Source organism: Antedon mediterranea, chromosome 1 (assembly GCF_964355755.1).
Source record: "Antedon mediterranea chromosome 1, ecAntMedi1.1, whole genome shotgun sequence".
Taxonomy (NCBI): Eukaryota; Metazoa; Echinodermata; class Crinoidea; order Comatulida; family Antedonidae; genus Antedon; species Antedon mediterranea.
Genome location: NC_092670.1, coordinates 30,875,776 through 30,903,166, shown reverse-complemented (window position 1 = coordinate 30,903,166; position 27,391 = coordinate 30,875,776). Strand labels below are relative to the sequence as shown.

The 27,391-nt window shown below is 33.9% G+C and overlaps 1 protein-coding gene across 1 annotated transcript; it reads left to right on the top strand.

Moving 5' to 3' along the window:
• Positions 1 to 1,087: 1,087 nt before the first annotated feature.
• On the top strand, positions 1,088 to 26,207 carry LOC140063658 (BMP and activin membrane-bound inhibitor homolog). The gene is made up of 3 exons (XM_072110103.1): positions 1,088 to 1,439; positions 17,588 to 17,872; positions 23,735 to 26,207. The coding sequence occupies exons 1-3, from the start codon at positions 1,370 to 1,372 to the stop codon at positions 24,139 to 24,141; spliced, it is 762 nt and encodes a 253-aa protein (XP_071966204.1). The 5' UTR covers positions 1,088 to 1,369; the 3' UTR covers positions 24,142 to 26,207.
• The last annotated feature ends 1,184 nt before the right edge of the window (positions 26,208 to 27,391 follow it).

Below are 27,391 nucleotides of genomic sequence, written 5' to 3'. Positions count from 1 at the left end.
CATGATATAGAATATGAGTAAAACGATTGAAAAAAATCGAAAATAAAAAGATGCCTACATTTATTTTAAGCCTATAGGCCTATATAATATCAGTACCGTATTGTAAGAAATACCGAACGGAATTAGTTCAGAGATATTTAGTATGTGTTTTTGTTTTGTATGTGTATTGTTTTGCTGGTGTTACTTAGTAGGGAAACGAGCATCAAATGATACTATTATTATCATAGTAACACCAGCAAAACAAAATGTACAGTACAGTTAGGGCTATACAATTAATTCTATAGCTTTTGTTACCCTATTCTATACAATTTGTAGACGTTTATTTTCCTCCAATCAATACAAGCATATTTTTAGACGATTAGTTATCGTTATTGAAAAAAAAATGAATTATAATTAGTAGGCTATACAATTAATTCCTATTATTTATATACAATTTTAAAAGATCTATAGCGGTGGTATTAATCAATCCGCTTCATTGTGAGGTGTCGTTTCAAGAAGAGGCCCTGGGCGTCATTTAATAAAACATAATGCAATATCTACAAACAATATTTATGTAAAAGTGCTCGGGAAGAGCATCGTAAGCGTGTGTTTATGTTTGTGATTTGGTAAAATTAATATTTAATTCGGTGAACGGTAAAACATGGACTTGTCCTATTTTTTGGTACAACAGTACAGTATGGACAACGCATTTACTGATCAATGTCGGAAAAACAAACAAAAACGTGTGAGCGCAGAGATCGGATGAAAGTTGATATCCGTAGAAAAACATTATGAATAGCGCTAAAACCACATAGACAGTGACTTTGAATATAAAGAGGATTTATGTTCATCAATATTCTGTACGTATTTGTTACAAGCTATTTTCAATACTATTGTGTAAACCTCGTTACAATACTATATAACAGCCACGGTTGTCCATCGATTGTTTGATACTTTACACATCACTAATTTGCAATGTAAACTTGGGCGCCTAGCCGGCGCCCGCCGCTATTTACCTACTAATTAGCCTACGCTGCTAAGACCCGCCTTTATCTCCGCCTACCCAATACTACTGAACTGTACACAGTCAAGCAAAGTCAGTCAGCCGTTTAGTGAGTGTACTTAAGTGCTCCCAGTAAGGACCACCAATTGCCTACTGTTTATGGCAGAGAGAACATTTTTTATCAACATCAGTTGCCTGATTGTAAAAGGATATTAAGCAGGCATTCTGTCTCGGTATACTCAACCAAATTAAGTTGTAACAGGAAGTGAAGCTCAGTGTGTGTTTGACGTGGAATTAAAAACACTATTTTGTAGACTCTTCTTTATTCAGTGATTTAATTTTGAAAACTTTACAGCATTGATCGTTGACGTTGGTTGAGACTTCAATATGATTTTACATATACCTTGGGAGTTTGCAGTTCTATCGCTACTTTCCCTCATCATCGCAAAAGTTGAAGGTGAGTTTTTAATAATTGATGTGCATAGGCCTACTTATTTTACTTCTATCACGGAGGTAAAAAATCCCTCTATGCTTCTATTATGTTGGTATATCTTTTACTTTTGAAGCCTGCTAACTACATGACATTATTTTAACTTAGATTTCAATATGTCAAATTATATTGTCACCAACAACAATTTATGATCTAAATTATAAAGTTATACACTCTACGTTTCAGTTTGTTTATAATAAAAGCGACCCATCCTTACAAGCTTGGCTATACAAACATGAGTCGCTTTATTTATTTACCATGCCAGTTTTTACGAACACCATGGGCATGGCGAGGGCTATTATACATGAGATCCTTTTCAACTTTGTGTAGTAGATTTTATATTTGAAGGGTATAACCTCATGCCAATGTATTTTGGTGCCACACCACCATTATGCAATCTAATCAATTGTTAGAAGTTAAATAAACAACTAATTGTGACTGTATACTGATTATAGATAAAGTCAACACTTAGCAAACCTCAATTATTTCATTAATTAAGTACTAGTAATTGGTTTATTTGTTTAAACTGTTTATTTTGTATTATTCTCCCTTGTAATAACCAGCCCTAGTAATAACATTACGCCCAAATAATTTGCTAAAGTATAATTATCTTTTCGATAAAACTATTATGTAAATTTCAGATTCTTGTATGATCGAATAGATAAATGAAACGTCGAACATGTTTCCATCATAAACAATACAATTTCCTTTTTAAAAAGAGCTATAAGTGTAAAAAACAGAGTATTACTCGAACGTTTCGATCTCCATCAGAAATCAATTGACTTTTTATAAACTTCTTAAATTAAAAGCTAAAACAATTCTTTGAACAAGTGTCCATATCTTCATTCGGGTGTATACCCTTGTTTTAAGCTATGTTGTATTCAGTAAACCAGATACCAAATAATCATTCCTAATTTAGGTTGTTCATATTGTTTTTAACTGATTCTAATAGAATAAACTCTTCCCTGATTCGATTCAAAATATGGGTATTATGTTCATAAGTTTCTGTGTTCTAGTAGGTTTATAGTAAGAGTAAAAATAATTCTACCATAATTAAGCCTATTTTTTTAAATTGTAACAAAATCAACTTTCCATGATAAGAGAAAGCATTACAACTAGTTACTGATGATGGCGCCTGGTTTCCTTAATGTCGTGGGTTTAGTTTGTTTTACAAATTTAGCTTGGCATTTTAATCGTCGACATCAACGATTATAAAATCCACCAACTTCTATCTGCATGGTAATTAACCAAAAGTAAATTAATCGACGGTATGATAAGTGAACTGCTTCCAACCACACGGGATTTACGGCTTGACGTTCTTTCAAAAGGACGAAATAATTAATGTTAAATTCTTTGTTAGTGGACTACCAGTATACAGTAATAGAACCAGAGAATATCCGAAGATGGTTATAGATTATCTTAATTAATAATCATTCAAATGTAAGTGATTGTAATAACCTGGCACATTAACACAACGATTGAAAGATTTTTTAGTTTATGTTTTCATTATTGAAGGAATAGGCCTACATTTTTATATATATTTTTGGAAGGTATAAAGTTGATTGAGAAACGAGAAGTTACCGGTACCGTAAGTTTCATTTCTTTGAAAACCTTTGGGCACAACGTTTTTGCGAACCGTGCAATATAGTATGATAATCAGCACAAACGAATAAAAAAGTACAATATGTTGGAAAGGTTGCCAGCTTGGCCGTGCTTTAACATTGGCGATAATTAGCGGATATCTTAACGTTAATGGACTCATCTTGAACAAGAAGCTAACCTTGTCATGTCATGATTCATCAATGGCATTCTCATTTAAAGAACATGTTTCTCCATTAAATGTCGCTTATCAAAATTGATTAAAATCTAGGCGGCAAGGATTATTGTATAATTTGGGAAGCATCCGAGAATCTAGCGACACGCTCCCCACCCAAGGGACATTATAACCCTCAAAGATAACTTACATTAAAGTAGGCCTACAAAAAACAGTTGTTGGGGGAAAATGATACGTGAGTTTGTTTCCTAAGTACAGTAGACGCCTGCCACTGACCAATAGAATTTGAAGGAAAACCCCTTCCCAAATTCTAACCAACCAAATTAACTTATTATCAATTACACAGCTGGTCACTTCTTGTCTACTTTCCTCATTTAGCGTTCATTGAAGACATAATTCTGTCTAACTTTAATTGATCTAAATTACTAATTTATGATAATCTTGCGAACAGTTTTCACATATTTCCCAAACTACAATTATATTGTATGTTTAGGCATAATGTATTTATTATGTAAAGACTGCTCATTACACTTATTGAGATAAGTACTGGGATCGTTTCTATGAGTAAGAGGATAATCGTTATTTTGAATAAATGATGTTTTCTTTTCCAACAGAGAAGAAAACACCAATATAACGGACGGTTTTAATTGATTCTGATTCGGTCGTAATATCCTATACACGGGTTTTTAAACAGTTTTTAGCTGCAATTTCTCCATGGTTGAGTTATGTTTCGCCAAGGCTTTTTAGTGTAAAGCGTAATGAATATCTAAATATGAATAAAAAAAGGTCCAACGAGGCTTCTCTTCTGCCTGATGCAGGTGTTTCGGCCGATGCCAGCAGTAACGAAAGTGTGCCTAATAAGGTAAAATGTAGAACGTGTGAAGACGCGGTAAATGAAGGGGACAAAGCATTAATGTGTGAAAGCTGTAATGTTTGGGTCCATTTAAGCTGTACAAAGTCGATGTCCACTAAAGAATACAATGTTTTACAAAAGGGAAATAAAAATCTAATCTGGATGTGTGATGGATGTGTGGAAGCACAGATGGGCCTGGGTAGGCCTAGCCCTAGCAAAGAATCTTTGGGAACTGGATTGTCTGGTGTTAGGAAAGCGCTATCAACAATAATGCTCAAATTGGATAGCTTGGCTTCTGCAGTTGATATTATTAATAAAAAAGAAGAAGTTAGAAAAGTTGAAATAGAAAAATTAATTGAGGAGAAGGTCCAGATTGTGGTGCGTGAACATCGAGAAAGGGATAAGAGAGTTAATAATTTGATCTTTAAAGGAGTCCCTGAGGCTCCAGTTGGTGTTTCCCAAGAGGAAAAATCTAGTCATGACCAGGATAAAATAAATTGTATTCTTGATAAATTAAGACTTCAACCAAGCGAAATGCATATTTCAAGAATAACACCCAAGGACGTGTCTGGTCAAAATAAAAATATCAGAAGGTCAAGAATGATAAGAGTGTGGTGTAAGGAAATAGCAACTAAAAGAGAAATTCTGTCAAGAGCTAAAAATCTTAAGAAACTAGAAGGATGGGAAAACAATGTATATATTTCACCGGATTTAACATTCCAACAAAGAGAAACCAATAGAAAGCTGAGAGTAGAGTTGCAGGAGCGAATTAGTGCAGGTGAACCTAATCTATTTATCTCCAGGGGTAAAATTATACAAAGACCCCAAGAAAATTTTCGCTGATCCTGTAAATGCAAATTATACAATGGAAGAAGAAAACATTAATTTTAGAAGTAATTTATTTGATGGTGCAAGAGACCCTAACTGTTTTGAAAAAAATTCTATTAAGGTCTTATATTCTAACGTTGACTCGTTTTTAAGTAAAAAGAATGAGATGGAGATTTTGATTTCAATTAATAAACCAAGTATAATTATGTTGACTGAGATATTCCCAAAGAATCCAAGTAAGAAGAATTTAATACAGGAGATTGATTTAAAATTGGATGGATATCAAGTATTTTTTTCCACAAATTTTGACGGTAGAGGTGTTGCCATATATTTAAAAGAAGATTTATGTGGATATGTGACAGAATCATCCAGTGGAGATATTGGAGATATTATTTATGTGAAACTTTCATTGAAAAACAATGATTCCTTACTTTTAGTTTGTGCGTATAGGAGCCCTAGTAATAGTCAGGAGCAGAACGTTTTATTTTTGGATAAATTGAGTAATATATGCTGCATTAACTTTTCACATTTATTAATAACTGGTGATTTTAATTTTGGTAGCATTGATTGGATTAATCAAGCATCAGGATACTCTGATAGTCATGATGGAACAAATTTTATGAACTGGGTTCAGGATCATTTTTACTTTCAACATGTAACACAAGCAACTAGATTTAGAGATGGACAGAATCCTAGTCTTTTAGACTTGGTTTTTACAAATGAAGAGGACATGATCGATGACATTTGTTACAGTGCACCACTCGGTAAAAGCGATCACGCAGTATTAACATTTAAATTTGATTGTTACATTGAGTCGCAAGACAATATCTTGTTAAAACCAAATTATCATTACGGTGATTATGTTCAAATAAATGAAGAACTAAAAAAGATTGATTGGGAGGGGAAATTTGAAAATGGTGGAACAGAAGAGTGTTGGAATTTGTTTAGTGAAATTATTGCAGAAACTAGTGGACGGCACATTCCCAAGGCAAAAAAGGGGGACAACAGTAAGGTCAAAGAGCCTCTTTGGATAAACAAGGGTATGAAGAAAATGATAAAGCTTAAAAGAAAAGCATGGTTTAGGTATAACCATTGTCCAAGCAGATCTAATAAAGCAAAATTTAAAGATGCTAGAAATAAAGTAACATCCATGAAAAGGAAGGCCATTTGGAACTTTGAAAAAATGATTGCTTCAGAAATAAAACAGAAACCCAAATCATTCTGGCGATATGTAAACTCCAAAACCAAGGTTAAAGCGAGACTACCATCCCTGAAAGATGAGAACAATGTGGCACACAGTGATGATCAGTCCAAGACTGAGATACTTAATACTTTTTTCTCTACAGTTTTTGTAAGGGAAGATATTGATAACGTACCAGAGTTTCAAAGAAGAGTTTTTGATACAGTTTGTTCTGAAGTTGAAATATCACCCCAAATTGTTGAAAAATATTTAAAGAAGTTAAATGTGACTAAGAGCCCAGGACCTGATGGTATTCACCCTATGATTTTAAGAGAGTGCAGAGCTTATATTTCTGAGCCGCTAAGTAAAATTTTTTCTAATTCATTGAAAGAAGGTATTGTTCCTCGGAATTGGAAAGAAGCTCATATTGTACCTATTTTTAAAAAAGGAAGCAGGGTGGAAGTAAATAATTATCGGCCTGTTAGCTTGACTGCTGTTTGTTGTAAAGTTATGGAAAGTATTATTAGAGATTCTTTAATTAAGCATTTTGTCAACAATAACTTATTATCGGAACATCAACATGGCTTTAGGTCCGGTAGATCCACAACAACTCAACTATTAGAGATAGTAGAACATTGGTCTAAGCTTTTAGATGAAGGGCGTGATATTGATGTGGCATATTTGGACTTCCAAAAGGCCTTCGATTCTGTACCTCATATGAGACTGTTAAGGAAGGTTGAAGCTTATGGTATCTCCGGTAACGTCTATAATTGGATTCAAGACTTCTTAAAAGGTAGAAGACAACGAGTAATGTTAAATGGGACTCTGTCGAAATGGTCGGATGTGATAAGTGGTGTTCCGCAAGGAAGTGTGCTTGGTCCGATTTTATTCTTACTCTTTATCAATGACTTGCCTGAAGTTGCAGTATCAGAAGTTAAGATGTTCGCTGATGATACTAAAGTTTATGATTATGGGGAATCCAAAGAAAAATTGCAGATCTCACTTGATAATATGTTTAATTGGTCGACCAGATGGCAACTACCTTTCAATGCCAACAAGTGCAAGATGTTGTATATAGGGAAAACAAATGAGAAGAATGAGTATTTTGTAAATGTACAAGATAAAGTTAAAATTGAAGAGACTGCTATAGAAAAGGATCTCGGAGTATACTTTGATCATAAATTGAATTTTGATTATCATATAAATTGCTGTGTTGCTAAGGCAAATAAAATAGTGGGTCTCATCAAAAGGACTTTTTGTTACAATGATAAGGATATGTTTCTTAGTCTATACAAATCTTTAGTCCGCCCTATCTTGGAATTTAACTGTTGTGTCTGGGCACCTCATCAAATTGGACTGATTAAGAAAATCGAGTCGGTTCAACGAAGAGCTACCAAATCATTGTCAGAAATAAAACATTTGGCATATCCGTATAGATTGAAGTTTTTGGGTTTACCTACACTGGAGTACAGACGATTAAGAGCGGATATGATCCAAATCTTCAGAATTATAAATGGTCTTGACGCTATTGAATGCAGAAAGTTTTTTACATTTGTTGATTGTCATGGAACTAGAGGTCATGAATACAAGCTATATAAAAACAAGTTTAGGCTTAATTCCAGGAAGTTTTCCTTCAGTTGTAGAGTTGTGGACTCATGGAATAACTTGCCATCTAATGTTGTAAATGCTCCAAATTTAAATCTGTTCAAGTCACTCCTCAATGGTCATTGGAAGTCCCTTGACTGCAAGTTTACCTTTTCATATTTATAATCACTTTGGAACATTATGTGTACCCGGAGCCCGGAGTCATACGAAGACAAGAAGGGTCATATAAGCTATATTTAGCTTTCTAACCGACCCATAACATCAAGCAAGTATCAAGCAAGTATGAATAGTCGTAATGAAAACCAACATACCAAGAAAAAGAAAATGAGAAATCCAGAACTTTAAACACAAACATTTTTGCTGGACCTCTAGCGTCCTTCGGCCCGAGGCCGTACTATTGATGGATGGACAAAAAAAACATTGGCCAAATTATGTAAAAATCATAAGTAAGGATCTGATAATACCTTGTTACACCCCTCTGTCACTTGTGCTTGCGTTGGTGTTTCATTTACAATATATTATCGAGTCTTACTTTAATTTGTATTAAGCTATGTCTACAGTTAGACAAAAAAGTTAGACAAAAAAAAGCGTGATGTGTCGAAATATGGTAGTGATATAACCAAATATGGTAGTGATATGACATCATCATGTCCATTGTAAACTTCTTTATGCAGGATCCTTGCCATAAGTTATGATACTGAAATTGTAATTCTAATACGATAACTAAATAAATGTGAATTGAATTGAATATGGGCACATCACATTTTGTGTTACATCCATAAAGTTTGATAGTGTACTGTAGACAGAGCTTTAGTCTTTTGTGGCTGATTATGATCGATTAGTCGTTTTCTGTATAACGATAATGACTGTTTAGATCATTATTGACCTGTCCACACACAGCCTTTTGATGATAATGAGGTAAAATTAGACAATACAGTAGTAGACATTATAATCGGCCTTTAGTCTAATGAATGGTCTTGGCGATACGCCGGGACATGTTGTTTTTGTTAGCTAATCTATTTAGTGACTTCAGTTGTAATGTAGGCCCTACGCTTTTCGTCGAATTAATTCGGGCATTGATACCACCGCCGACAACACACCAAATCCAGCTTTTAACTACCGTATGTATGAACCCATGTACAGAAACAAAAGTCTGGGAGACACTAATAAATCAGTTGATATTGGCCTATCTAATTGGTGTAGTCTTTTCTCTGGTCTTTTAACTTACCAATACCTATATGGATAATGTAGCTAAATTAGTAGAACTAATAAGTATCGATGTATCTATATAATATAAATATAATAATGGAATTACTTGACTTAGGCTATAAACTATAATTCCTTAATTTATTACCGATATAGGACATACAAATAATAGAAATTGTGAATTAATTAAACTTTAAAGCTAAATAAAAGGACAATATTTAGCTCCTGGATTTGTGAACGTTCTAAATTCATGACGTTCACCCGTGTAGACTGGAGACAATAATCGCGTTACAATAAACTCTCTCGTGTAATTTTGATACCGTTATAATTCTCATGAGGTATTGATATCCCTGTGTTAATTTAAGCACTGTTTATCTTATTTTGTATTAGTTTACTTTATTTATATAAGTGAGATTGAAGCAATGACTTACGACATATTTGATTGCCAAGAATTCGAATTCAGATTGTAAATCTTATCTGTTGCTATATGGCCTATGTTTATATTTTGTTCAAGAACCAACTTTGCTAGAATCTCTCAGTACTACAGTGGCCTACGCATTGGTAGTGATGTAAAATCAAATGTTGAAGACCGGTCGGCGGATCATGTGTTTATACGCGTGTAAACGTTCTTACTTATTTAATCTTAGTTCAGATGGTTTATTTTCGTAGTTCAACGGTATTAAACGTGTTTTCACACAACTGGAAAATCACAATAGTTTACGTGTAGACATATTTTTACACGTAGCATAACGACATTTTAATGCGCGTGTGGACACAGAATTACAAGTGACTGTAACGCCATAAGATTAATACTGTGGTCAATTAGAAGTTTAGTAAACTTAATTAAAATCGAATACCGTATTAGGTATACATCATCATCAGGTTACGAAAGCCGTTTAAATATATCAGTGCATTAATGTAATTCCAAGGTAGTTAGCAATTGAACTCGAGCCACTCCAAGCTAAACCGACTTCCGATTTATCCGTGTCATTGACCTGCTGTTGACTATACCCTGGCAACTTTGCATTATCCGTCGTCTAAACAGCACAAACAATCTAATAACTATTGTATATATTAAAGTTTAATAGAATTGTGATGAGTATGACTGACGTCGCGTTGTCTGTCTGGCTTCTTAATTATTGCTTTCAGGAATAAAGTCGGCGTCCTTTCCAGGTACTTGTACTATCAGGGCGTAGTTTAGTTTCTTAACAGAACAGAACGGTCTCCTAAGATTTCTAATCTAATTCAAGTAATATCTATTCATTAACATACAACACTCATTACAGTGTCATTAATGCTTTAAAATGGTAAAACATTCCAATCGTGATTAATATTTTTTTACAAAGTGATGTTTTAACTAAAATAATCGATTCATTGTTGTTTACAACGTGTGTTTCTGTACTTCGCATATAAGTCTGTTTTGACGGTGATAATTACAGTATTGCTTTAATATTTTTATGTTTTCAAAACAGACTATGCATAATTATTCTTACACAAAAAACGAAAATTACAAATGTCATCACGTAGCTATAGTAGGTACCCACTAGCAAAGTACATTATGGCAGGATGCGAAAAATAAACAACCCGTAAGCATAGAGTTAATTGTTGTATAGCTCCCAATTGAAGTTTGAAAATATTAGGCCTACGTGATAAAGATCATTTTTACAATATTGTATTTAATTACAAGATAGTGAATCATGAATGTTTGTTAACGACACTATTTACGTAAGTTAAATAAACAATGAAGGATATTTAAACATAACTATGATTTATGGCCAACGTGATTAATATTTACGACCCCAATGGCCGCCTATATACGAATACGAATATTACAGCATACTACTGTCTACTCCTCCATACACCTTCAACGTATTATCACAATTACATTTAGTAATAAAAATACGATGAATATTAGTAATAAAAATACGATGAATATAAATTACTAAACTGAATGCAATAATCATTTTAATTACCCAAATATCACGACGGAGTTTATAGTTTTGAATATATAGGCCTATTAAAGTAATAGCCTAACGTTTATGTTTACAAATTGAGAAAATTGTAAATATTTGTTTTTTAGTTTATGTCTATTTTAAACTGACTTTTATTATCTTCAACACGCACAACTAAATCCACTATCTTTCTACAACATTCTGCATCATTAATTTGAGTCTTTACACAGTTAGAATGAGTCACGGGCTTTTTACATTTGCTGCATAAATATATACGACTCAGTACAAATGTACAAACCGAACCACTTTCAATTGCACTTACTTCATACAGTAAACAGGTTCATTACCACGGCCTATAAATTTACGACGGATGTAAATTAGAGTTTAAAGTAGTTTAAAAAACACCCGGAAAAATCTTTCATCTACTAGTGCACGGCTTCCAGATCTCCGGCGCCGCTCTCCTCGATCGGGGCTACGATATCCTAATCATAATCTGTTCATTTCATATTTATATGCTTATCTAGTAGACGAAAGCGGATGAGTAGATCCAATATTTCAAAATGCACGAGGCTGTGTGGCACCTACAGCTCTAACTCTCTAAGCAATTGATGAGTTCTGGATCGACAGATTTCACAAATAAATCAGTTTTCTACATTATATGTCTGCGTGCGCATGATATTTTAGTCATTTACATAATCGAGTTATACATTGTACTGTATACCCAGAGCTAATTCATTTTAAAATGTCTCATGAACACAATTTTTGTAATGATTGTTTTTTAATTGTCATTTTTAGATTATGTCACTTAGTAGGAACTGGAAAAAGCATTATGACATTAAAATAATCGTACTTACTACAGTATACCTATAGCAAAGTATGATGAGTTTAATATACATACAGCATCGATATTTTCTCTTTACATTAGGGCCAAACAATATATTACATTTGAGTCAATGTAATTGACTTTCAAGGTATGGATGGTACGTAATTCTCAGAACTAGTGACGTTACACGCCGTAACAAAGTGTAACAATGTATGTTTTTATATGAGAGATTAGACCATACTGGTGACCCGACTGTATATAGTTGTAGCCTATGTAGGCGTACTCAGTTTATTTAATCCGTAGGCTACAAAAAAATACCATCAATAAAGTTAGTTGCGGGTGAATGGCTAGTACTAAATCCCCCTCCCCCTCCCCCACAAAAAAAACGCCCCCAAAAAAAATTGTTTCACCCTATATAAATTATAAACGTTTTAACCAGCAAACTTAAAACAACTTTCTATTGCCCCTAACCAAAGAAGTCTTCTCGTAAAAAGAAGTTCTTGGTGCTCACACGCCGTGTTTGTGTTTCAAACACATAAATCACCAACAATAAGCCATGCCGATACGTGATATATTGGCAACAGATGCAATGTTCGGGCTCGAGGAGAAGGAAAATGCCCATGAATTTTCCATCTCTACCTGTCATAAAACCATGCTCGAACCACTCCGTGCTTCAAGAACAGACATTCTGCCCTACTTAATGCAACGTTTTATTCAACATTATAATAAAATGTTAAGAAAGTTCTTGCAATTTTGAAATACTCTTTTTTAATAGTCCATTTCTTCATATGGGTTCTGATTCCAACACGATGATTAGGCATGGTTTAGAGTGATAAAATACTTCATTCTATTATTTCATCATAACATGAGATCCGATTAGAAAAGGTCCTAAGTGGACAATGTTGTTTGTGTATACAAACACCCGTTCAGAGTGCAGTACGCCTACAGTATAACTGTTCATAATTATGGAATTCTCTCAAAACATTTCATGACTCTTGCAACTTTTAAACATTTACTGAAACATAATAAAGATCAATCAAATTACCTTTTACTGTTACTGTTTATGATGTTTATAGGCCTAAATGTATATACTTTTTTTATTATCTATTTATTTTAAATTGTTATTAGTTAGGCCTACTGAATCACATTTGTATTGGAAGTGTATTTCTTTTCAACTGAATCCTTAAAAGAAAGGCTACCGTAAATAGGCCTTATACAGCACGGTAGGCATTAGGCTATTCAACGATATGTTATTGTTAAAAGTTATGTACAATACGGTAACATATTGCATCAAAATGTCATTATTCGGGAACGTTCTGAAACATTCCTTAAAGTTCACATTTTGCTCTAATAATTTATGACCCCTTAGCAAAATATTTATTTGGCCGGAAAACTGTTATTATTTTCATACCGACTTTCTTATATAAAATATATAGCCATCCCCCATGGATATTCAGTTCATTTGAGTACGGTGTTTAGGGATTGCATACCGTCTTCCCGTTCATGTTTACCTAGGCTATATTTATAACAAGTGACATTTTCATGTTATAAAATCATATGTCGTCGGTGAACCATTTGAGCTACTGTTGATTTCCATGATACTGTGGAAAGAAAGCATTATCATGTGTGATTTCTGTAAGTTATTTGATTGTTATGGTTCACTGTGCGTTTCCATCTACAGTGTCAACATTTCAACAGGCCTACAGTGTACTTTCCAACACGTGGCCGTAGCTGACAATTTAAAATGTACTGTAATACCATTACCATAATACAAATAATAATAATAATTGAACAAGTAGGTTAAAATCGTAGAAGCAAAAATGTATTCGTCGTTTAGTTAGTAAACCTCATGGAAAACAAATAATAAAATCGTGAAACAACAATTTGTGACATTTCGTTTCGACCTTAACACGTTTTAAATAAATAATTGTACTACTAAAGTATTACATTTTACATGATAAATGTTGCCTACTATCTAACATGTAGGCCTATTTCAGTATGTATGTAATATATTCGTAGAATCCGTGACTCGACAGTCTGTTCTGAAAATATGTTATCGCACAGGGCTTTCGAAATCTTTACAATATTTATTACGATTTATATTTCGCGTCGACAAGGTGAACAAGGGCAGCATCTAAATGTAAGCTGTTGATGATATACACACGAATAATATCGGTTATTATTATGCAATCAATCAACTGCGTGAAACATACGACGTAGAAAATATATTTACCGTCGTGAAATTTAGCAGCGTCATGTTCCGTTATTAGTCTATTCGTCATGTTTCTATGACGTATAGCTGTACAAAAAAAGCCGCCATGACAGAACTTAATTAATACAGCATTTCAATTCACAGTATAAAAGACGTACCAGGACGGTCTCAACAGATTGTTTAAATTTTTACAGTAACAATTCGGAACTAATAGGCCTTACAGATATCATTATTAATACGGTACATAGGTACCGGTATTGTACGACGGCGTAAGTACTGTACAATCAATACGGTTTTCATTTCTTCCGGAAGTTATCCGCCTGTAGGTAAAACCGATTTAATCCATAAAATGGCATCCGTTGCTTCACGGTCATTTTTATGTTCTTGTGGCTTTTTACATTTAACATTCCATCTCTGCTTAGTCTCCAAATGATATCTCAAATTGATTCAATTGGCATTTTATTTACGTTAGCTTTAAAGATAAGTGTCCTTCCTGGATTTACCCCTGATTTTAGTTGAATCAAGACGTCTTAAAACAAATTAACTTGAGATTATATCAATCGTCAGGGTACTAATACCATTGATGTGTCTATACACACTTGTGTGTACAGCAGTATGTGGTCTACTAACGTAATTGCTTATTCTGTAAATCCCTTGTACAAACTACTCTCACGGGTTCTTACTGATTGACAATGTAGGCCTACAGTACATACCAAATGTTTGTTTAATTTACGATTAACTACAACCCTATCTGCAGTGTTGTTATTTTTAATACATAAATACTATTAAATAAAATTAAAAAAACAACATTTTTCTAACTCATCCTTCTATTAAAATATTCGTAAGGCGATTTCAATTCAATATCAACTTTCTAATAGAGTTTGTATTTACTGTATACCCAATAATGTAAAGTATTTAATGCTAATATTATATGTTTATATAAATATTTTTTTTTTAATGGCGAACGAGAAAGAATTCTTATATGGGGAAATTCTACTTCTGTTAAAATAGAACTATAAGCATTGCATCAATTTCAAAATTATGTTTATGTTTAAATTGTTTTTTTTTTATGCCAATAAAAGTGATAACTATAAAATCACATGACAAAATGTACTGAATATACTTTAGCCTTGGCCAGTCTAGCCTTTGGTTTTAGCGATGTGATTGTGGCTCACTGTTATATATGAATTGGACGTGAATCAAGACACAAGTCGTCACCACATGATCCTATGGGTATAGTATGTCCTTTAGTTACGTTATTACATTTTCGAGAAAAATAACACGTTTTCGAAGGATAACAATACACTGTAACTGACCTCGTGCAAATGCCGCTCACTTTTTAAAAAGGCGTAGTTTTGATTTAACCACCATAGACAATGATGATCATCTCTTTTGTTCACTGGTTCCAACGGGGGAAAATCACAAGATCTTGGACGCCAAGTCCTCAGATCTGATCGATCCTCCAACAATGGGAACACAGCCGTTGTCTGGCGCTTGAAACAATAATAAAAACACACAATTACTTTTTAATGTGTCTGAATGAAAAACCATCGATATGAATTAAAACGTGCAATGACCTAATTAAAAGTAAGATTTGAATTTGAATGTAGCACGTTAATTACACGGTGTACTTTATGTGTTTTGTAATTCATAGAAAAAGTACGTTAATGACTCCCATGATATAGACAGTTTAACAATATTTATGTTCGAAAAACGAATCGAATATAAATGTATTGGCGGTTTATGAAGAATTAAAAAGCATTTGTGTCTGCATTTTAATTGTAAATTTGACAGAAAGCGATGACAGAAATTGAATGATCTAGATGTTGAAAAATCTTGAAAAAGGTCTGCTGTTATGTGCGCTCGTATAGGCCTACTGTTAAAAATCGAAAGTGTAACAATGGATTGTTGGGTGGAGTTTAGCGGTACCCATCTTCTAAAGTCTTCCACCCTAAATCATATTTAAGTTCTCTTCCATAGTACATCTCAATACGTGAAATGTAATATTGTTTTCCCATCCACCCTTAACTTTGTTAAAACTACCCTTATTTATCTCTTTCTATCTATATCCATATGTAACTGTTGTAAAATTGTGTTACCAGTATAGTAGTTTTGCCATGTACTTTAGAAAATAAAATGTTATTATAAGTCTGTAGAAATAATGATTGCCTATAATAAATAGTTGCACTTACTATTGGTTTCAGAAAAAAACTAGAGCAATTATTACTTTACCGACAAATTAAATTTAACGTTTACTGATGTGGCGCTACGTTGTCTTGCTCGTGATAGCGCAAAGAAAGTAGCTGGTAAAAACAAAACTTCATTAAAGAACAAAAGCCCCAATTAAGCGGGGACTGTTTTTTAACGGTTTGACTAATTAAATTTATTATTTGAATCATCTCTTTCACTGTTGTAAGTGATTCTACACTGTCGCCGACGTGACGGAGTACAATCGGCTAGGAGACTGGCTGGAAGTGCACATGCATCGCATAAATCGATTGGTCGCTTCGTTTTATTATTATTTCGTTACCGTTGTCATCGAGTTAGTATTTCGGGATTTGGGTTTCTCTGCATCTGGCTCCTACCAATATCACCTATAACAAAGATTTCCTTTATTTAGGCACAGACGGGTGGCTTAATGACCAATTTTCGGTGTTTTGTGCTTGAAAACGATTGCTCGCTTGACAGGCATAGGACATACAATCTACTACAACACAATAGAATCAGTAGTCATAGTCAAACGCTTCAATACCGTTGAAAAACTGTCTCTGTTGTTCTACAATACAAAATAGAAAATTATAGACGTCAAGTTGGTGTAATAAAGCGACTCGGCTTACCTTTTGTTAACGTTTCTTTAGTAGTTTTATGCAAAGATACACCATGCATGGTTGCTGCGGTCGTTTAAAATTCCGGTTCTTTGATTTTACTTTTTCCCATCGTAATTTTAGTGGGAAAATATAAATATCTGCAATATTTAGAATTTTAGAATTAACGACATCATATTGTATTGTACCTTGTGTATGTTTGTGAAAAATAGGGTGAATGACTTTCTGACTTCCTGTGTCTCCCGCACTAGGAATTTTAAGGTGGCGTTTTCGTTTGCCGCTGCTTTACATGCACAGTCTTATACACATTTAAACACATAGTAAGAAAGCAGGTATCGATCTTATTGAGAAAGAAATCCATTTTTGTCGTTGATTATCGCCTAAAAAGCGCTACATACCTAATGTGGCTTATGATGCAAACATGCAGATGCCCATGGTACGGCAAGTAGGCCTAGGCCTACTTATTAGGCCTATATCTTGCAGTTCGGTATGCCATCACAAGTTACTATTGGTGCATGTATCGATGTGATAATTCAATAAATCGTGTTATAATGATTGATTAATATCTTGATTTTCAGTGAAAAGATACTCGAAATATAATATTTAATAACTAGATACTGTGTATTTCATATGGTCTTCTTCATTGCAAAATACTGTTATTGTGCATATTAGTAAATTCCTTACAATGCATAATAATCACAAGGTTCCCGTTTTCTTACTAGACGCACTTACACCAAGCGCAGCTATTTAATTGTACGGCGGCGGTGTCATAACTTCATATCGTAAAATGCTTCTTTTTTTTTAATACAGAACAATTATTAATATTTGTTTGTTGTTTTTTTTGTTGTGTATTTTAGGGGAAATACATTGTTATTGCAACGCGCCGAGTTGCGTAGGATACAGTTACATGTGCAAATCAGATACTGGTTGTTATACGGAATATATCGAAGATTCTATCCACGGCAGCCGTTCCTACACACACGGTTGTGTAGAGGATTTAGCAGTAAATTTATGTCAAACCAGGGAAAATATTAATAACACAGAAACACTGACGGTGTTATGTTGTACCAGTGACATGTGTAATTATGATATAAGTGTGGATAGACCAATCACAATTCCGGAAAGAGACCGTAATGAATTAGGTAAGCGAATGCTAAAATATACATGTAATATTAAGTTAATATTGTATTTTGGGACACAATCAGAGCGTCTGTCTGACACTTTTGTAGGAATATTTGTTATTCAACACAAGCGGATACAGAGTTCGAATAGGTGGAAATGAGGGGGATGTACCGTATGCAAAGCACAAATGATTACGGTATTAATAACGATAGTATTAGCACTTAATTATAATGATTAATATAATGAAATATTTATTATTAATTAAATATATGTTCAGATTCGATTATATTGATCCCTCTGTTGCAGGAGACACATTGATTCGTTTTTCCTGTGAATCTCACTTTTCACTGGGTTGTTCGAAATTCACAAATGTTGAATCTAATAGCCGGTACATAAACTACTTTTATTGTGGATATGTAAATTGATACTATTTTGACAACACTGTCCTTATGTAACTAAAAGATAAGGAATCTGTTTAGATCGTCCACTTGTCGCCTGACCAATTACCCCCTCTCACGCCGATCCCTGGTTTTTCTCAGATATGTCCTTGGGCGAAGTATTTTGCCAAATATCTTACTAAACTCGGAGTATTTACACTGTATTGCATATTGAAATGTAAGTAGGGCCCACACTATAAACCTTGTTTCACACAGCACATTGACGTATACACGTACACGCAAATCGTCGTATTGTGATTGGTCAAATTACTTGCGTTTTACAGTGTACGTAATTGCGTAACCACAGACACCGCAGAGGTCTGGTTTATACAGTTGCGAGGGACATCATGCATTTAGAGATCCTAAAAAACAACACGATGTGACGTGTGCACGGAATTTGCTTATTGGACAAATATTGTCATAATGTGGAGATTTACCATAAATTTTACTTGCCTGTTCGTGATCGAAAAAGTTTATTTCAGTCAAGTCAATATCATCTGCTAAGAGCGGCACTGGCCTATTAGTTCAAAGTGATTTGTATTTTGCGTAATTGGGGACATACCAGACAGAGGTGACCCTTTACAAGTCCAAAATCTCCTGAGTAATTTGACGAACACACCGCGGAGTATGATGTATTATTAATGGGAAACATGTATTTTAACAACATGGTACGTTGAATGACATAATGTAAGCCAGTGGGGTTCCATCCAGCCTTTGACATTGCCTAACTTACCGCACTGTTGGAATCGTAATTATTATGAGTAAGTCCCACATACGGCACAGTCTTGAAACGGTCATTAACGATAATTACAGCAATATTTGTAGTCTGTGTAGTTCCATGCATGGTCTTTCCAAGTGACTGAAAGTGAGATCAAATAATTTTAATTCATCAAAAATTCATAATTTTATTTATAAGTTCAAGGTCAATAAAAGTTAGAATTGACTGCTTAAAGCCAATACATTCACGCATGTCCCGTTTAACGGAACGGAAGACGGCCACATCTTCCGTTCTTCGAAACAATTTGAATGAAGCGTTACCAGAAAATATTTTTAGTAAATGGCATAGTCCTAAATAGGCTTTCATTAATTCCTCTGGCGTAAAAAAATGAAAGTAAAACTATAAACAAATTTGAAATGAACTGATTTGTAGAGAAATACTATACTAATCCTTATTATCCTATACCCTATCTATATGCCTAGGAAAGGGGAACGGCAATAAACAAATATTTGTTATAGCATTATGTCCATGGCTTAACTAATTTAAAATAACATTTTTTTTTCTAAAAATTAATACGTAATCGCCACTACACAGTAATATGCGTCAAAAGCCACCGTCTCAATATGTTTACAAAAAACAAACGAACAAAATGTTACATAGTCTGTAAGTGTAAATAATATTAACATTGTTAAATATGAAAAACAGCTGTATGCTTTCTAAACGCAGAGTGGAGGTAATAAAAGGCCTGTCAGAGGCTAGGCCTGCCACCACCCGTTATGATCACCCACCGACAACATTTGTTTTCTTTGCATGTCGATTTGTTAATAAGTACGCTAGGCATATTTTCTAATTTACGGTACTCAGTGTGATTTTGTTTAACATATTATTGTCATTATTTATGTATTATTAATATTACTACAGTATTATTGTTGCTGTAGTATGGACCTGTTTTATGGTGTTACAACTTACGGGGAGGGGTGGGGTTCAGTTTGTTTCACCTGGGTCATTGTTAGATTGTAATCGGACTGTAGGTCATTTGGGTATGGCTGTACAGTACAGAACCGTTGACTCGAATCATACACACACCCATATCATGAGTTATGAAGGAAATAATCACGGAGGGATCACTTCTTACTCTGACCTTTTCGCACTGCAAGTATTTAACATTTTCTTTAATAATTGTATTCCCGTTAAATTAAAATATATATTAATATTAAATGACACCATAAATGTTGAAGCAATGTGTGTGATTTAAACATTTTTTTGTAGTTTACGATACTGAATACAGTCAGTATTTAATAAGTTAACCAGGCTTAGCATTTACAAGACTAGCTTCCGAAGGCATCGTACTGGCTCCCGTGAAGGCCAACTGATTAAACATGATTTCCTGCTCTGAGTATTCTATGTATTTTGACATATAACGGTTGCCTACTGACAACTTGGCTACCGTACTTTAGTATACAAAATAGGAATGTACAGTATAGCATAGTGATGTTTTAAGTCTAGTTGCAAACCCAGAGTTTTCCACTGTTTGGATGGAGAAATGTGTTGTAATGTCTCATTGTAGTTACTGAGGCTGTCACTCTATATGTTTGTCAAGAAAATGCACAACTTAACAGGGATTTTCTCTTTTCCTTGCAGTGTATAATAGGCTTTATAAAAGACCCACATAGGCCATTTATCTATGTAACAAATCTAAACCCTCGAAATAAGCAATGTACTTAAACACAAAATCACGAAAATTCTCGAAGTCAAAGTGCGCGAACTTTGATGTAAGTATAAAGTGCGACGACGTAATTACAAAGTGCGATAATTGCAGTATCATATCGTACACAGTTGTACACCATACCACTAAAAACATCCTTGCTGTATCACTGAGTAAAAACGGATTCAACGCGACTGAATGTGTATACAACCTACAAAACATGTATTGTCAATTCAACTTTGTTATTTTAATGGTCAAGACAATTTATACTTTATACAATTGTAAAGTTATATAAGATAATTACTGTAGATACAATTATTATATTTTTACAGTTGTAAAGTTATAGAGATAATTAGATACAATTATATAGACAGGTGTATCAAGAATAAATACAGGCAACCTGAAACCTGTATTATAACTGAAACATTGTATGGTATGAAAAGGACTTTAGATATTTATCTTTCAGTGTACAATTGCACCAGTATTGATATAATCTCCGTATCTCACACCATGGAGGACTCTTGATATGGTTCGGTACTGGTGCGTTTAGCCTAATATATTTAAAGGTGCAGTCACACTAATAATTCTTGGAACAAAGATTAAACGGCCAAATCCTGAAATAATACATAATGAAACTACGTTGGTTTCAGTGTATTCTAGGTTATAGACTGTTAGAATTAATATTAAAGATAATATTTTGGCACATATGGCGTTTCATACGTATACTACCTGAGCTCACAGATAATACAGACTTGGGTTTCGGTCACAAATAATGGTATGGATATGCAGGGCTGTAATATCGCATTGGCCTATGTGTATACTATTTAAAGTTTTAAATAAAATACGATAATAAATAAATATATAATAATACAATGTTCGATCGTTATTCGGATTCACATTAGGTTTACTAATTAATATTTCTTCAGTATAAATTTAAAATTAAAAGTAGTTTGAAACATCAGTGCTTGAAAGAATGTTAAAGTGATTATCAAACATAACATAAATATGGCATACAAATCAAACAAACAAGAATGATATAACGTCACGGCACGACGTCTTGTTGTTGTCTACACAGAGCTCAACAAACCTTCAAAAGCCAAGCTCTAAATACAATAGAAACAATAGGCCAAAAAAAGTCACAGCGATTCCATCAAACCTCGTGTCATTTGTTTTCCATGCACATAAACCACCGTTTTCATGAATTTGATATTGAGATGGTCTTTCTCGTGGAGGACAAATGTTGTCGATATTTATAACACTTCTGCTACTGTAACTGTATTGGGCTTGATTACTTGTCTCCGACGGCCATTTTGTCACACCGGAAGTTTAGATTACAGTACCAGTAAAAACCAAACAATACATATTAATCGCACACAACAATTAGCAACACGTTCAAGGACTGACGCTACAGGCTAATTAACTGACTCCGTTATTGTTAACAATATTTTTTTCTCTTTTTAAAATTTACGGTAGTACAGTTCTCTGTCAATTATATTGTAACATGAAATACTGAACTTTTAACCTATCCGTTGAATTGTCTTTTACCGAATTTTATCCGTGGGGCTGTGTGTCCTAATACATATAATATATAACTCCCATCCCAATTTGGATCCGTCTATTATACCGATACGATGCCGTATAGGCCTACAGCAATGTGTGCATCATAACTTTACACTCCATGATTTTTTATTGTGCTTAGCCAAATACACAGTGCCATACTGAGTAGCATTGCATTAGCATTGACGTAATACACAAATCTACCCATGTGATGTATTAAATACGTTATATCCCACGGGAGATGGCCCTCGTGGAGTGCACTTTCCGATAAAGACGACTGCGTTCAAAATCACTTCTACAACGAACACCATTCACTGTTGATGGTAAAACAACTCGTGCACTTTTGTCAATACAAACATCAGCCTCTCCGTCTTGGCGCCATTTGAGCCTGTTGACGATATGTTTTTTGCATAAACATTATTCATTTGAAACAATACCGTGCAATGAGGTCGACTTCTAATATTGTTGACTGCGATTAATTGCGGCAAAATTATTCACGACGCCTCTGCTGATTGTCTTCAAAAATTAAATCGTCGTTTTCTAATTAAAGCAAGTTAGCTAATTCGAGGAAATGAATTTATTACAAATAAACCAATTAATAACGAATATATATATACATATATATATTATTAACTGTTTGGAATGATAAAGTAAATTTGCAGTGGTCTACATCGTCTGGTGTAATAGAAACTATTGTGTTCATATCCAGTAATGCGCGAAAAAAACATGTCGGTAGAATTCGATTAGTTGGTGTTTGTATTGGTCTAGTAAGTAGTATGAATGTCGCCTAGCATACGGACCATTGGGTTTTTGTAATAAGCTGGAAATATTGATATCGATACTCCTATGGTCTCTCCACGCTCTGTTGCGTTATTTACTGAGGTTGATGGCACCAAGTCGTACACTTGATTTACGCTTCTGTTCTACATTGAAAGTAGCAAATATTAAACTTTTGTGTCATTCATTTGTTGTCGAAAAGAAAGTTATTGCAATTATGAGCCATTCATTGTGTTTACGTTACGGGTGCTTGTGTACAGTTACACGAAGATAACGTATACAATACGAACAAGTCTACTTGTTTTCTAAGCATGCATATAATAATGGTGATAAAATACAATTTGAATACAATTGAATGTCTAATACACACAGACTCACAAAATTGAAATGGGCGCGCATCTAATAAATGATAAGGTAGAGGGCAGTGTACCTGTTTATTTTATTTCAACTTTATTTATAGAACGAACCATTCCAGCTGGAAAATTTATGACAGTGGTTATTCAGAAACCAATTATCTATAGGCACTCTACCACAATAACCAGAATTCTGAAAACATCGTATCGTTATGGAGTCTAAATAACATGGTTTTGAGAAAATCGTAGGATAATGAATACCATAAACAAATCAGAAATGATGGTCCAGTGTTATAGCTAAATTAATATTTCTTTATATTTTTTTAATATTTCAGATAGTAGAAATACTCAGCCATACCATTCCGTAAACCGAACTGTCTGGTTCCGAGCCGCAGTAATCGCTGTTCCAATCGGAGGCGCCTGCATTTTATTCATTTTAATATTGTTAGCAGCTAGGATGCTAAAAAACGAAGAAAAACATTTCGAAAGATTCAACAGTGGACATAAATTACCACAATACCGACCGACATCTATGCGACAAGAATTCTGGGACGCAAATAATGTGAAAAATATAACAATTACGGACAACAATCTTGATCTTTTACAGTGTAAATTGAACAATACATATATCTGGAAACTCCAGCACGAAGCAAAGCAACAGAACAGAAATGATCTCCCTAAAAACTTTTCAATGAAAAAAGAACATTTTAAAATGAATATTGATAAGCACGATATGGTATGATGTACCGTATGTCACGTGATGAATTCCAGTCGTTCTCTTTTTTATACATAAGATTGACATTACCAAGAACTTCAAAACGTCTGGATGATTTGAGTCAGACAAGTTACTAATAACATTTGTATTAGATGGGGACCGGTATCTTACATGGAAGATTCGCGTGTTTTTATCATCTGGAAGATTTGAGTCTAACTTGGTTTCACAAACACATTTACGTTAGAATCGTTAACATAATATGTCAATGTACTTTTAGACTGATATGTTTTATAAATCTTTATTGACAAAAATCGTTATTACAGATTATATTCCCATAGGAAATGCATTAATAGATTGATAAATATGATTCATTTAATGTTTTATCCAATATACATCTAGACGCCAGGAATACAATATATAAGTTAACTACAGTATGTTATACCATGGAGGAAATATTCCTCCATGGTTATACTGTGAACACTTCCGTCATATCATGATGATGCTTGTATATCATAAACCCATGTTGTTGGGTATTCTTAACTTAAACGACAGTTCTTCTAAAAAATGTACCCAATATAAACAATAATTGGCATAGGCTAAAAACGGTTCACGTTCGACTTTTTATGATATAGGGAAACAGCGTCAATACCGGCGGCGTACAAAGCCAAGCACAATTCGGTATATACCGTTTGAATTCCTGTGATTTGTCAGTTTCTTTGATGTGTCACTGACTAATTTGAGTAGTAGACTGGTGATTTTAAATACAGTAGGGCTTGCGATTATGTTTTTTAAAAGGTGCTTATCACAATAATTAATCCTAATGTCATAACTAGTTACCGTATAAAATCAAACGTGTCCCGTTATTGGCGAGTGTCGACTATTTACACTCACGTGATTGACCTATATCTAACATTCAAGGCATGACATTGTAATTAACATATTAATCATTAATAATATAATTTAAGTTGTCGATAAAATGCATAATGTTGCCGTGACCCGTAAGCATTTAATAAATCCGTCATTTTGTCAGTGGGTGGAATCACCATGACTAAAAATAGATAGATGTGGTAAGCAATTATGGGTCCAAAAGGGGAATTATAATAGATCCACTACTAAGGGGACATATCTTCTGTACCCAACCAACATTCTTACTTTCTTGACCTCCTCTAACCGTATGATGGCCTGACAAGAGGCTCGATACACACAACAATTACTTATGTGGGTAAGCCAGTTAGTGTCTCGTGTATTGACAATCTATTTAGGTTGTATACAGTAGGCCTATAAAGCATTTAAATAAGATTTTTTGAACGGCAAACAGGGTTACATTTAATACATTGTATCGGCAAATCCAGGGGTATACTTTTTAAAATATCAGTTAATGTTATTGTTAATCTTATTGTATCTAAATTTTACACGACATTTTATATTGTGACATCATCTTGTGTCATACATTATTGTAAATATTGTAATTATTGTAAATGTATTGATAGTTTATATTGGATAATCGTGTGCTCATGATGTCTATAAGGTTTATTTATCAGAGTTTTTGTATATAAATTAATTATTTGTTTAAAAGAAAATATGAATATAAGTATATAATTAATAAATATTTGCTGAGAGATAAAGTTAAGAAATATGATCGTAACATGATAGGTGCATGCTACACACCGTTTGTAGCATAGTGCTAATGTTAAACTTGAATGTATTGTAAAACATACTCCATGTGTATGAGAGTGGGGTGAAGGAGGACTGGGGATTTATTTGAATGAGGGAAATATTACATTTGGTCTTAATGTATTTCGTCCATCGTCGTAGACGAAGATTACTTCGAGACGGTCTTTGAAAATGATCTGAGGCTACAGAATGTAGTCTATGGTAGTTGACTCGTACTGTCTGATTTTATTTATCGTAGGTTTCGTTTACGTGGGTTGGTGGTCAGAGTAATGGTCAGCTGAGGCAAAATTAATATTATATTATACGATAGATAATATGTTCAAATTTAGAAGATGTTCAGTAATGCTTGAATTAAACAGTATTCCTGAAGTATTTCGTACCGTTATCTTTTACGTATTAAAATATTCAAACTGAATTAACGTTTTTTTGTGGTTTCGTTATTATTCTATTCTGTTCTATTCTGTTGCATCTTGTCTCGCTGAAAACAGCATACATACTGATATGCAATGTAGCAGAGGGGAAATACTGTACTATTTTTTTAAATGACGTCATTAATGAAAGACAAAGATGATAATTTCGGAAGATATATATCTGAGCAAGAACATATTTAGAATGCCACTAGCACCAGCATATCAAGATCAACTCACAGGGCCAATCAAACCAGGGAGATATCTCCCTAGTCAAACCAGGAAGCTGTTAATCCCTGATCAAACCAACACATAAATTAAGTTAAGATAATATATAGTAAGAAGATCCAGTGTTTTTGACACAAATCTGTGAAATATATAGGGTTAAACAATGCACCACTTTCATTTTACTTGACCAACTTACCTCAAATTAATACATTGTCATTGTAGATCATATATTTGAAATAATTTAATGTTTTTCAACTATAACAGTTGATAATAATTATTATAGAGGGCGACATACGGCAGAATGCTATTTTTGCGAGATAAAATATAGGGTGAAGGGGAGAAAGTGGATCATTGACCCGTTCTCATGCCATCACGCACGTATCATTTTGTTATGAAGTTCGTAGCGAATCCAACTACAGTATTCAACTAAAAATGCTTTCAATTTTATAATAAATAACCAAGAAAATTAGAAAAAATTCATTTACGTTAGGCTAAGTTAATATCTTTTGTATCAAAAAAGTGTTCATGTAGGCCTAATCCTTATTTTATTAAGTTTTGGCGCCACATTCGGCTTTTGAAGTAGCTCATTTTATTAAAGGGAATTATAAAATGGAGTCTATGCACATGTTTTTGTCTGACACATAAGAGACTCGCTTATGGTAATTGGATGTTTTTGTATTTAACATTGTGTAAAATTTGTTAAAAGCACAACCAGTCTGTATCAGAATCAACGATAGTAATTTCAGAATCAATGGGATACGAGTGCAATTTTGTACAGCACTTACAGATAATGTTTAAGCCACAATGGCGAAGAAGCAGCAATTCATGTGATAAGGCAAAAATTCGCAACGTAAGCAAATTGACTAATCGATGGTTTATCCGAACCGTCGCTTGTCATTGGCCAACTCGCTTGCGTTGCGCTAACGTCATTGCGTTGCGTCGTGTGGTGGGAGAAGCGTTTACCACTA

Excerpts from the sequence above, each read along its gene's own strand:
- LOC140063658 (XM_072110103.1), top strand. The coding sequence starts at position 1,370 with ATGATTTTACATATACCTTGGGAGTTTGCAGTTCTATCGCTACTTTCC. Across the intron at positions 1,440-17,587 it reads CATCATCGCAAAAGTTGAAG|GGGAAATACATTGTTATTGC; the intron begins GTGAGTTTTTAA and ends TGTGTATTTTAG. Across the intron at positions 17,873-23,734 it reads AAGAGACCGTAATGAATTAG|ATAGTAGAAATACTCAGCCA; the intron begins GTAAGCGAATGC and ends TTAATATTTCAG.